Source organism: Ramularia collo-cygni (genome assembly GCF_900074925.1).
Source record: "Ramularia collo-cygni strain URUG2 genome assembly, contig: RCC_scaffold03, whole genome shotgun sequence".
Classification (NCBI taxonomy): domain Eukaryota; kingdom Fungi; phylum Ascomycota; class Dothideomycetes; order Mycosphaerellales; family Mycosphaerellaceae; genus Ramularia; species Ramularia collo-cygni.
The window spans coordinates 1,559,368-1,571,270 of NW_019716257.1; the positions used below are offsets into that span (position 1 = coordinate 1,559,368).

At 53.3% G+C, this 11,903-nt stretch overlaps 6 protein-coding genes; 1 reads left to right on the plus strand and 5 right to left on the minus strand.

Moving 5' to 3' along the window:
* Nucleotides 1-1,230: 1,230 nt before the first annotated feature.
* Nucleotides 1,231-2,801, minus strand: RCC_02966 (related to PEX29 Peroxisomal integral membrane protein, involved in regulation of peroxisome size and number; the record flags this gene model as incomplete). XM_023768259.1 has 2 exons in its annotated part: nt 1,231-2,407; nt 2,461-2,801. The coding sequence occupies 2 exons, from the start codon at nt 2,799-2,801 to the stop codon at nt 1,231-1,233; spliced, it is 1,518 nt and encodes a 505-aa protein (XP_023624027.1).
* A 425-nt stretch (nt 2,802-3,226) lies between these two features.
* Nucleotides 3,227-6,145, minus strand: RCC_02967 (uncharacterized protein; the record flags this gene model as incomplete). The annotated part of the gene is made up of 1 exon (XM_023768260.1): nt 3,227-6,145. One exon carries the CDS (start codon nt 6,143-6,145, stop codon nt 3,227-3,229), a length of 2,919 nt encoding a protein of 972 aa, XP_023624028.1.
* Nucleotides 6,146-6,780: 635 nt separating this feature from the next.
* Nucleotides 6,781-7,785, minus strand: RCC_02968 (related to tryptophan 2,3 dioxygenase; the record flags this gene model as incomplete). Its single annotated transcript, XM_023768261.1, has 1 exon — nt 6,781-7,785. The coding sequence occupies one exon, from the start codon at nt 7,783-7,785 to the stop codon at nt 6,781-6,783; it is 1,005 nt and encodes a 334-aa protein (XP_023624029.1).
* Nucleotides 7,786-8,908: 1,123 nt separating this feature from the next.
* RCC_02969 (uncharacterized protein) lies at nt 8,909-9,951 on the minus strand (the record flags this gene model as incomplete). XM_023768262.1 has 2 exons in its annotated part: nt 8,909-9,546; nt 9,600-9,951. The coding sequence occupies 2 exons, from the start codon at nt 9,949-9,951 to the stop codon at nt 8,909-8,911; spliced, it is 990 nt and encodes a 329-aa protein (XP_023624030.1).
* A 212-nt stretch (nt 9,952-10,163) lies between these two features.
* Nucleotides 10,164-10,545, plus strand: RCC_02970 (probable splicing factor 3B subunit 10; the record flags this gene model as incomplete). XM_023768263.1 has 2 exons in its annotated part: nt 10,164-10,213; nt 10,341-10,545. 2 exons carry the CDS (start codon nt 10,164-10,166, stop codon nt 10,543-10,545), a joined length of 255 nt encoding a protein of 84 aa, XP_023624031.1.
* A 95-nt stretch (nt 10,546-10,640) lies between these two features.
* On the minus strand, nt 10,641-11,481 carry RCC_02971 (probable ycaC, hydrolase of unknown specificity; the record flags this gene model as incomplete). XM_023768264.1 has 3 exons in its annotated part: nt 10,641-10,957; nt 11,022-11,190; nt 11,269-11,481. The coding sequence occupies 3 exons, from the start codon at nt 11,479-11,481 to the stop codon at nt 10,641-10,643; spliced, it is 699 nt and encodes a 232-aa protein (XP_023624032.1).
* Nucleotides 11,482-11,903: the final 422 nt, after the last annotated feature.

Below are 11,903 nucleotides of genomic sequence, written 5' to 3' on the forward strand. Positions count from 1 at the left end.
GTAGAGCACGCAAAGGGTGTCGGTTCGCCCTGCTTAAATACGTGAACGAGAGAGACTCACCAATACCAAGGAACAAGCCTGTGCCAATGGTCCCCCCGAGAGCTATGAATTGAATGTGACGGGATTTGAGACCTCGCTTGACATAGCCGTAGTCTGAGGATTCAAGTCAGTCAGCGATCGGCCATTCGATTCATGCTCAGCAAAGCAACTCACGCTCGGCCTTCGCCTCATCACCGTAGATATCGCCACCTGCCGCTCAGTGTATACGTGTGGTCAATGTCCAGTGAGACTTTATGTCTGTATGAGTTTGAGACAAAGCCTAGAGCAGTTACATCAGTCAGTCCTTGGAGTATGGTGAGCGTTTAGTTAGGAAGTAGTTTCGAACATCGAGGACGAATGGCACTTGATTTTGTAGTGGGACAGGGCCTGTAGGTTCAAGAGCTTCACGCTACAATCTACCTATTCTAGGTATCCAAGAACAGTTCCTTTTCAAGCACGCGGCTACCATGAACAGGAAACGCGAATCGTCCATCAGCATAAAATGGACAGGCAAGCACCACTATGAGCATGAGGCGACTGCAATATGATCTGTGCCCCACGGGTGTTCGCGCGATATGCGGCTAGTAAGATCGTGCAGAAAATTGGGAATGTACGATAAGAMCCATGCGGCTGGAGGTTGCTTCAGGGTTCTACCCGGTTGTAAGAGGTGTCTCAAGGCGTCAAAACTCCGCGGATGATGCACTGGTGGCTAGATGCATCTCACGAGCATCTGGCAAGATCGACTATGCAACGAAATGGCCCGTTTCAACCATTCTAGCATCAAAATGGCGCCCCGCTGAGAACCGGCTTGGTATGAGAAGAAGTACCAAGTTGACGCTGGCGTGGTTCCCTCCAGCCTTGATCCGGAATAAGCTCACTTCCCAACTCGCCACCATCGCGYATGCCAGTCGCATCCATCCAGCCTAGTGTGGATACTCGATTGCAATAATTGTGTCCCGCAGCCCTTCACACGCGTGATGCGTTTGACGTGTCCCTTACTCGCGAGATCAGGGAGCGGAGTAATGCTCTGTGCTGGCACATGTATACTGTGGCGTTGCATTGGCCGAGAAATGCTAAATCGCGGGTCTCTCGACATCTGATTCAAATCAGATGCGCCGTGACGGTGTCAGCCTCGCTTTGGTAAATGTCAGGCTTCTGGTGGGCGCCAGGCTCATGTTGACCAAGAAGTCTTCATGTCTGCTTGTCGGTATTACGGTCCGGCTGCCTCTCAACGAGTCTAGTCCACCGCCTGCGCCGCCATTCGCCGCGCTCATCAAAGCCATTCCCATTCCCTTCCTCCCAACCACTCATAGGGATGCTTTTGACTCGTTTYTTGTTCTTGCCCACACGCAAGGGATTGTCGAGTAGCTCCTCTAGCTCATCCGGTCTGAGGTCATACACCCATCGTTCGCCCTCGGTCTCGATCTCGACACCTGTAATCAAACGCTCCTCTACCCATTCCCGGCTGAGCAGATCAAGCGTCCACTTTTTCTGCTTCCAAATCCAGCCTCGCGGAGGCTGTACATCTTCGAAGAATTGAGTACCTTTCGGCCGATCATCTCCGATGCGGGCGGGACTCAAAGGGTCGTAAGGGCTGGGAGAGAAGAGCCAGCGCTCCCAAGTATCACTCGGGGAGTGGAAGCGCTGCAACYCGAACACCTCAACCTGACGTTGCTCCGAGGGCTCATCCAACACAACATCCGTCTCGACCCAGTTCCGAAACGTCATTTGAAAAGCTTCGAGCGTCTGACGCAACTGGCTCATATTTCGAGTAGATGTGATGGTCTTTTGAGCTTGCGGGTGACCAGAGACTGTGATTACCCAGCCACCTATGAGTGCAATGGCTCGCCAGGGTACTAGCTGACTCGCCAGGAATGCCGCGCAGCTGAGAGCGAATAGTATAAAGTAGAGCGAGGAGCTCAACGCCTCGTCGCTGAAGTTGGTATACGGCGTAATGTACTCATTACCAGCATCGTGGATGCGTGAGAAGTCTTCCATGCAGTTCTGTAGATCTCTCATGTTCCGCCAGAAGTCATGGCTCATTTCAGCCGCCGGTTTGACTCGACTGGCGGGAGCTGAGGGTGGTCCTTGAAAGCTCGGCTCCATCATCGGGTCATTAGCTGGTGCCGGGTGCCGGGCGAGGAAGGAAGGTATCATGATGCTGAAAAGAAGGCCAACGAGTGGTACGAGGGGTAGAAGATGGGGTTTGAGGCAGAGGAGGGAGTGTATGGCCAGGAAGGAAAGAGTCGCGGTGGGAGTCTGCCACGTGAATAGACGGATCAAGCGATTCTGCATGACAAACACAATTCCAATCCTCGAGTTGAAGCGGCGGAAGTTGTATGTCATCAGTCGAGGACCAAATTCTGGCCTGGATCAGCATGTCAGCGAGACATTCATGGGCACATCCAGGCAATCCCGTACCTGTCCACATATTTCTTGCTCCTTCGATCTGGCTTTGCAGATTTGAACGCGTCGTGTTCGCCCTCACCCATTTCCTCAGGCGGGATAATCTGCGACAGAATACTGGCGAACATGCGATCTTGGAGAGTCTGGCGAGCTTCCGGCGTGCTGAACTCGTCCACCTTGTCCTTGAACATATTGCCGACATGGCCCGCTTTGTTCAGGAATTTCTCACGTTTGCGTATCTTGACTTCGCTGTCGCTTACGGCGGATGAGATGTCGTCGTTGTCGTCGTCGCGGGATGGTATGCGAAGGACCGGTATTGCTTCGTCACGGTTGGCAATGACGTTCCGGTCGTCCATTTTGATGGTAGAGGCCGTGGGCCAGAGTTATCAGCCGAGACAGTCATGGACCACAAGGCCGTGTGGTGGTGTCAGGACGTGGAAGTGTAAGGTATGAGTGACTGGTGGGCGCGTGAGGACGACCAGAGGCTCGAACGTCGATGCACGTCATTAGGTGGCATGTGGCATGTGAAGATTAAGGTACAGCACCAGACATTCCACACACCAAGCGCTGACCTCGAAACTCTTCACTTTGATGGTCATAGCAAGTTGACTGCGAGCATAATGGTATATCTGTTGTATAGGGAGTCGACAATCTTCATCTCTCCCGTCCTTCGAGCCTGTCGGATCAATTTCATTCATCAAAGCGTTCCGCTTCGCATTCATACACTACTACATAAATAAGTAGGCACGTCTAAATCTATCCCGAAGCCCAATGCAATCCTCTACGGACTTAAACTGCCCTTCTGGCTGCCCCGTTGACTCGACGAGTTGGAGACATACCCACTGTCCTTCTCGCCCCACCCGCCTAGTTGCTTCGCAATGTTGAGACATAGCCGGACAATCTTTCTCCGCCCTTCAAGACCCAACCCGCTGCTCTTGCCTGACGACGTGCCGACCCAGACGCGCAAACTTCCCGCGAATTCTTCTATGCCATGCTCTGTCGTTTTCGGTACATCTTTCCTTGAAGACATGATCCTGAGCAGGCGGTATGCGGCTACAGCTGTGAGCAGTGTGAAGTGAGCCGGCGCCAGTTGCAAGCCATTCAGCGCATCGAAAGCACGCAGGCGAGCGGCCCGAGGCGATGATGGAGAGCAGAGGGAAATCATTTTCGCCAAAGTCAGCGCAGTGCAGACATCTGGAGATGCAGGCGCGTGATTGACAAGGTTCATGCCGCTCGTTGGCGATACCACAGGCAGAGCATCCAAAGCGACAATAACGTTGGCGTCGCGGTTGGTCTTGGACAACACAGCTTTGGCCACCAGCGCTCGCACGTGAGTGCTGGATGCAGGGGGCGCAACGCTGAGTGCTAAACCGATGTAATACTCCGTGTCAAATGTCGACACGTTATCACTCAACGCATCAGCCAGTGTGTCGTCGATGGCGGTGTTGGTATACCACGCGGCAACGGCATCCAATGGAGAGCGAATAGCATGATCCTCCACCACGCTGTCTCGTGCTGCATTCGCGATGGTCCCATTCGCACTAGGCTTGTTCCATGCAAGGTTCCAAGCACGTTGAATCATTTCGTCAGTCAGAACCTCGTCGCAGTCCAGCTCTCCAAGACGCGCAAGGTGGTCGGGCAGCAACTCCAACTCATCTTCATCGGCGGGCCTCCCTTGTGATTTGGCGTGAACAAGCTCCTTCTGTAGTCTCCTGGCTGATGCCCAATATATTCTGCCAACCTTTTCGGTAAACTGCTTGAAGCCAATCAGGTTCCCGTATCCGGCATTTGCAACTTCCCAGAAGAAGACGCGGAAGTGTACCGCCTTTTGCATCAATCTCGCTGGTGAGTCTGGGAGCGTACCACTCTCCATCAATGTCAAGAGGAGTCGGTAGTAGCTGACTTGAGCGTCGCCTCCGGCAAGCTGAGCATCGATCGCAATATCCCAGGCTTTTATACGTGCGGCTTCCTCTTCTTTGGTAGTGCCAGTGATTGTGGTGAACGCTTCAGACCCGATCAACCTCCGCACGCTCAATTGGAACATCTTGAAACCAACAGCAACGACTTCATGTAGGAAATGCTTGGGCACCCATACAGTTTGGATGGCGGTAAGCCAAGCTTTCCTTCGGACTTCGACCGGCGAGGCCAGGGAAGGAGCTTGAGGGAGCTGTACAGATGCATGTGCCTTGTGCTTCCGCCGAGGCGAGAACGAGAGCAGAGGGGCGAGTAGGTAAATGAACGCACCAACGACCAAGAACATCTTCAACAAGGAGATTGTAGCTTTTTGTGAAAGTGCCTCGGAAGATGTGGACGGGCCTCCAAGAGAGCGCTTGAGGAGTGCTGTTGGAACCGAGAAGAGTTGAAAAGCAGATGGATCTCCAGAATCACCGTGCTCGTTGTACCCTTCCAATGCCATGATGCCAGCCATCGTGACGAGCATAACCTTGTTCACGAAGCCTGAGCCGCCTCGCCCGTTTCCATGCTGTGGCTGGTTTTGAGCATCGACAGGAGGATTTGGAGGCCTAGCATACGTTGCTGGAGTCTGTTGCTGCATGTACTGCTGCTGCACTGCAGGTTGCCCGAATCTAGACTGGTCCTGGCCTACATTTAGGAAAGACGGTGATCCTGCAGATGATGTCTCTCTCGAGCGGGGACTTCCAGCCGTTGGGCTGCTACCGTTGCCCATGCTGGGTTGTCTGTCACGAGATTRACCAATAGCCGCCTCTACCCGTGCCAGCTGGGCCTTGAGTGCAGCCATTTCGTCCGCCATGGTCTGGTTCCTAGTTTCGAGGTGTTTGATGTACTCTGTTGCTTTTGCCATCACCGTCGCCTTGTTGAGCTTGTGAGCTGGAGTCAGGCCATCCAAGTCCTCCGTACCTTTACCGCCCTTTGGAGCTCCCTTGGCGCGAAGACTGGGTACGCTATTCCGTAGCTCGACTATCTTGTCGTTGAGATTGTTGCGGTATCTCTTCTCAATCACGTTGTGGGATGTCTTCTTCATTGGCGGCTCGTCGCCATCCTGAGACCCCCCATGCTCGACATTCTCTATATTGGACTCAGCCTCGACCTCCGCCTTTCTCTTACGCCCTCCACGCTTCTTCGGCGGGTCCGGAGAGGTGGAGGATATGCTACGCCGCGCATGGGATGTAGACGCTGGACTGTGGTGTAGACTCGGCGTGGTTGCAGCCAACGATGCTGCGGGAGTGAAGGTGTGTTTCTGATCGTTGGAGAGGGTCGACAAGGTGCCACTGAGCTCTGGTACATCATTGGACGGCAATGGCCATGTGGCAGCATTTGTGTCGAGTTTGGGCAAGTTTGCAGGCAAGTCATTGAGCGAATTTGCGAGGTCGAAGTCGAAGCCGGCGTCCACACCGCCGATACCGTCAAAGAGGAATGAATCGTTGCTGAGGCCTGCACTAGTGCCAAATCCAAAGGCTTCGTCGTCGACGATGAGCGGTTGTACAAGGGGCTCGTCGTGCTGCCCATATGTCTCATAGGACGACGGGGCTTGCAGCGGCGAATCATTCTTCGACGAACCCGAGTTGAAGGTGCCATCGTCAGGAAAGTTCGCCTCCGCAGCCGGGTCCCATCGCAGCCAGTCCTCCCAGTCCTCGTGGTTTGGTCCCCCGTTGAATTGCGACACAAAGGGCGGCGTCTGCTGCGACAGCCCTCCCCCYCCTCCCTGCCAAGACGCGTCCATATCTGAGTTGCAATCGTATGCAGGGCGGAAACAAGGCCCGATAAGCACTCAGCGCGACTGGTGGAGCATGGACGTCGTCTGTATACAGTCTATTGCCGGCAGAGGTGAATAGGGCGACGTCTTCGTTTTCTACACGGAGCGGTAGCAAAAGCAGGCGCAGTCGCTGTGTGACGGACGGGGTCTTCGAGATGGTCTGATTATGTCCCGGAGCTCGGCCGCGGGAGCTAGTTTTAAGCGGGGCGGTATCCGTAGGGCTTGACACTTGTGAATTTGATCAAAGGAACACAGCCGGCAACTCGAGCTGCCGTGATGTTAGACGACGACACCACGTTTTTCAGATTTCGGCTCGACTGGCAGTACACTTCCTTTGTGCTTCATCGCATGGCGGCTGTGCCCGTACAGATGTTTGAAGCCCGTGAGTTGGCGGCACCTGCCTGYCATCATACGATCTCAATGTTCCTTCGCACTCGAATCGTACGTTGTGACCCGGCGGGTGGGTCGCCGACCACAGAATTACACTCCGTGGCTTACAGGATTTCCAAGGGTCTTTTGATTGATTTTGCATTGGAGTCATTTATACATGTGGCCATCGTCACTTCACACTCGTCAATCGTTTTTGCCTCGCGGCATCAGTTCTACCAGTAGCATAAACCGCCATTGTCTACCTGCCAGACACCAGCAAGGCCTTGTTTGACAGTGCTCTCGCTTGGCTTTTCCAACGCGGCGCCTCGCTTCTTATTAAGCAGGTTGCGCGTCCATATGTCAATGGCTTGCTCGCCCGTCTCGTCCCGAGCTTGCCGTAGGAATGGGATCAGGGATGTTCCCCCCGTACCTTTGAGATTCTTCTTCTCGTTCGATCCCGCTGTTTTCGTTCGGTGAGCCAGATTGACCTTGTTCGGTTTCTTCTCATTGCCCGGCTTCAAGGATTCCTCCTTCTTGGCCTCACGGCTCTTGATGATGATGTACCGGCTCACTATCTGTATGTGAGTATCGCGGAAGGCACTGAGCATCGCAAGGCACGCATCAAATGCTATGCTCAATGCGCGATCGTGGCTGTTCGCCTGCACAAAGCTCCGAATGTTGGACACGTGCGAAACTTGCTCAAGGAAGCGAGCATGCGGTCCAGGCATGTACTTGCGCATCTCGTAGATGAAATTGTCAGCCGGCTTGGGGCCAGTCTTTTCCTCGCTGTTCGCATTTACATCCTTTGTAACACCAGTCTGACGGTGCTGAACACCCAAAACAATGTCAAAAAATTGGATGATGCTGGACTGTGCATTGCTGCCGCCGCTGAGTTTGACATATCTCTGCTTGTTGATTGAACCGCCATTGTCGAAAATGACTCCGTTGGGCAGCCCTGCGTCTGCCATATTCTTGCTGCCCGCCAAGAACGGTCGAAGGCGGTTGTAGAAGACGTGAGGGTCACAGTTCTCATACATGCGAGATAGGGTTGAGCCTAGCTCGTCCAATCGCTCTGCAAACGATCGAAGGCAGGCGGTCACAGCAGCTCGGTCGTTTTGGTTTGCTGCTTCAATTGCTCGAAGCATGAGCGGAACAATGGCTCCTCCTCGTGCTTCGACTGCAACGCTGATCAGGTAGAACCATTTTTCGTCCAGAGATCCTGTGAAGGTGTCGATCATGTCGAGATTGGCCAAGGTATCGGCCGACTCTGAGTGAAATATCGGCTTCCAATTCCACAAGACCAATCCGGCGTATGTAGCGACTGGAGGAAGCTCAAGATGATCGCAGGTCGCCATAAAAGGTATGGTAATCGGAGGTGGGATCCTTGCTGCGGGTTTGTCATCTCCCCAAATGTAGGCATGTGTGATGAATGCGAGTGCGCTGTATGCACGTTGCCATTGCGCCTCTCCAGAAAGACGGTTTGTTGACAGTACAGGCAGGTTTTCCACGACTCCCCTCAATCTTTTGCTGAGAATCAACCCCTGGAGATTCTTCACAATGTGCTCCCACGGCTCGTAGTAGGAATCTGAGAGTCTCTCAATTGGAGCAATGGAGGGCAGGAACCCATTTTGATGGGATACGCCATAGTCCTCTGGCTTCGGAATTGCAATCATTTTGACCCCACCAGACGCAGGCTTGTAACGTCGGAGATCGGATGACCTTGACACAACGTACAAGCCCAGCCGTATTGAATTCGTGTGAGAAAAGCCTCTGCGTGTGTGTTTGGAATAGAGACAGGTCGAATGGTGTGATTGTGGATTGTGTGAGGTCGGTGTCGTTCTGGATTGCGTGAGATGTGAGGAGGCGAGGTAGTCGTGCTTAAAGTTTCGTTTGCGATGTCGCTGTGATCTGCGCTAGTGACAGTGACGTTGAAGTGAAGGCGGCAAATGCCTTTTGACTAATCACATGTAATGCTTCCTCGAGCTCATCGTTCAATCAATCGATCGCGCGGGTCTATTGCTACGAGATCCGTCGAGAATGTGGACAGCAGTGAGTCGGCTTCATATTTTAGCATGTTCATTTTTGCCACCATGCACTGAGTGAGCAAGCACATGCAGCCGCAATAGGTCAAGATAATTGGCTATGTTTGCATCGCTGGCCCCGTCTGTTTATCGAACGGGTTGCTTGCCAAAATCTGCCTCATCAGAGAATGTGAAAGTTTGTGGTGTACACAAATTTCAGCTTTTGAGCTTGGATATCGTCCATGTCTTTCGTCAGTCCGTCTCCGCCGTYGCTCCGTCCTTAGCTGACCTGAAGGAGATACCAGCAAGCAGAGGAAGAGGTATCGGTCGAAGTTACACACTACTCATCGTCGCCATCCTCCATCTCGATTCCTTCGTCGTCGTCACCCTCGTCTCGACTTTGCCGCTTCCGCCTTCCAGGCTTCCTCCTTTCTTTTTCCGCTGCACCGCCAATTGCATCTTTGCTCACAACAGCAGCCATTCTCTCCCCAACACCCAGACTCCGCATAATCTTCCTATCCATCTCCTCGTCATCCTTCTCAGACAGATCCCCCCACACAGCCTTTGTCAATCCGCGAACGCCCTCTTCCCCCACTTCAACCTTTCCCCGCGGGCCGACCAACCACTGCACATCGTCCTCTCCCGTACCCGTACTCTCCTTACTCCTGACGATGTAATTGTCTTTGATCAAGCGCTTAAACAGAAATTCCGTCTTCTCGTTGTCGCCAAGTGGGGACGTWTCCGACATGCCCAGCTTGGAGATATAGCGCTCCATTTTTGCATCTGGAAGTGAGCCACCAGACAGGGATATCAATGAAATCAACATCGTGTAGATTGCTGTGTATATAGATTCCTCAGTCATCGTTGGCGCTGAAGGCGGTGGTAGGATGTCTGGATGCTTGTATTTGTTGGGAAGGATGGATATGACAATCCATCCCGAGGATGTTGATGTGTTAGTAGTGCCTTTTTTCTGTGCATCTATCATCACTGTCAGTTCAAGAAGTGTGAAGCTTCGAAAGAGATGTGACTACCTCTCCGTTGCTGTAGCGTGATCTTCTCCTTCACGGGCAATTCCACCATCTCAACGCCAAAAACATCTCGGAGACTGCCCTGCGCTTGATTCCACACATCCTTGAACTTCCGGGCATTATTGCTCCCCAGCACCTTCTCGGTGATTTCAGCACGACGAATGGTTCGGCGCTGGTACTCGTATGCCAATGCTAAGCGGACCAGCTTCTTAGACATGTCGGTGATGTTGGCACCCGACTCGTCCTCATCGTCATGATCGTCGTCGTTGTCGGAGGCGGCATGATGTGTACGTCGACGATGAGCTGCAGGTTCGTGGGATTCCTCTTCAGACTCGGAACGACGCCTTCGTGGCATTGCGAGTGATGTTGGGTCGATGTCATTCCAGGCGTGAAAGTAAGCCGAAGACGGCGTCGCGTCGTGGTGCGGGTCACGCGTTTGAAGGCGTGTTTGGTCAGTGGCCTAAATGTACAGACTTGCAAATATTGATCATTTCCAATCTAGTCCTCCTCGTCCGTCAATAATTACATCAAGACATCACATCGCACAAATTCCCAACCCCAGACCAAATGGCCGACAAACTCCGTACGCAGCAGCAGCTCGAGCAGCTCCAAGCAAAGTGAGTGTTATCATAAAATAAATCAAAAGGCCTGCGGACATGGCACTGCATCACCTCTGCCGACCATCCCCTCCGTCTGGGTATATAGATATACACAGATTTGCTGACCCTTCCTTCCTTCTGTTAGATACGTGGGCACTGGACACGCCGACACCACCAAGCACGAGTGGACGTCCAACATCCAGCGTGACTCGTACGCCAGCTTCCAGGGTCATCAGCCGCTGTTGCACTACATGGCCATTGGCATGGGCCAGCCGATGGAGAAGGTGCGAATGCGCTGTATGGAAAAAATGGTTTTGCCGTGTGGACCTGCCCMGCCGGTAGAAGATTAATCATGGAGGCGATGAAGGAGGAAGGTTCGAGGCAACGGTACGATTCATCCGGCCCGATTTAAGCTCTACGTACATTGCCTAACATTTCTTCAGTCTCACACGCCCAGAATTACGTCTTCCCCAGGCACAATAGTTCCATTCAAGATCGCTTCTCCGTGCGCCTGCGCCAATATGCCATAGACAGGATACCACTTGGCCAACCATGGCATCACCTCGGGAGAACCCGGCGTGTTCCTCCAATCCCGCATCAAGTCGCACACGATACTAAACAGGCTCACAAGCTGCACACCGGCCCTCGCCATTCGATCATTGCTGACATCCCGGATGAAAGGCGTTGTTGTGCCTGATGCCTCGACGTTGGCCCAGACACTGTAGCCTGCGCTGCGGAGGGAGAGCGCGAGGAACGTCGTGCCTGTGAGGAGTGGTCAGGAGGGGGAATATGGCGGAGCGATGAAGCCGGGAGTCTGTGTACGTACAGACATCCGTGACAATCCCTGCTACAATGATTTGTTTCTTTCCCGTTGCTTCTACTGCTGCACGAAACTCCGCATTGTCCCACGCATCCACCTCACCTTGACGCTGGATCAGAGGAGCGTTGGGGTACATTTCGAGAATCGCCCTGGGAAGTGGACCGTTTGGACCCTCCTGCGCTGATGTTGTCATGATGACTGGAAGATCCTAGAACTTATAAGAAAACCTTCATTGACGCCGTCGACAACTCACAAAGAGACTGCCCAATGCCGAGTGCGCCAGCATTGCGTTGTAATACAGTGTGGCGTCAAAGTCGCGCGCAAGACTGTACAGGCCGACCTGAAGGTCGAGGATGAGGAGAAGAGAATTGTTCTTGTCAAGGCGTTCGAAAGGGACGGAGTCTGCGTTCGACACGCTTGAGAGCAGGCCCGTCAAGGCGAGGAGCGAGGGAATGGCGAAACGCATTCTGTTTCCGAAGGGAGTGGATCTACTCTGTCCTTCTGGGCTTGAAGGGTAGCCTGCTTATATGCTGCCTTTTACAGAGCTTCGTCTCCCTAAGTAGTGGAGAAGGAAACAGTCGCCACGTGAGATCCGATGTAAACAACCAGCTAATGCCACCTCGAGATCACCCCTCATGGAGGAAGACTCCGCTCCGTATGACATCCAACATGAGGTCTAGGGCAAGAGACGCCCGACGGCTCCCCTTTTCAGGCAGTCAGCATGGACGTGGACCAAGGACTTTGCGTATACAACGCTGTCATCATGCAACAGAGCAGACTTGGCGGCTGACACCGCAGGAATATGCCAGGGTAGAGCACGCTAGAACCTCGCGACATGCCAATATACAAAGTGAGGCTCTGAATGGCGTTGATATGAGTGCTGCCCCG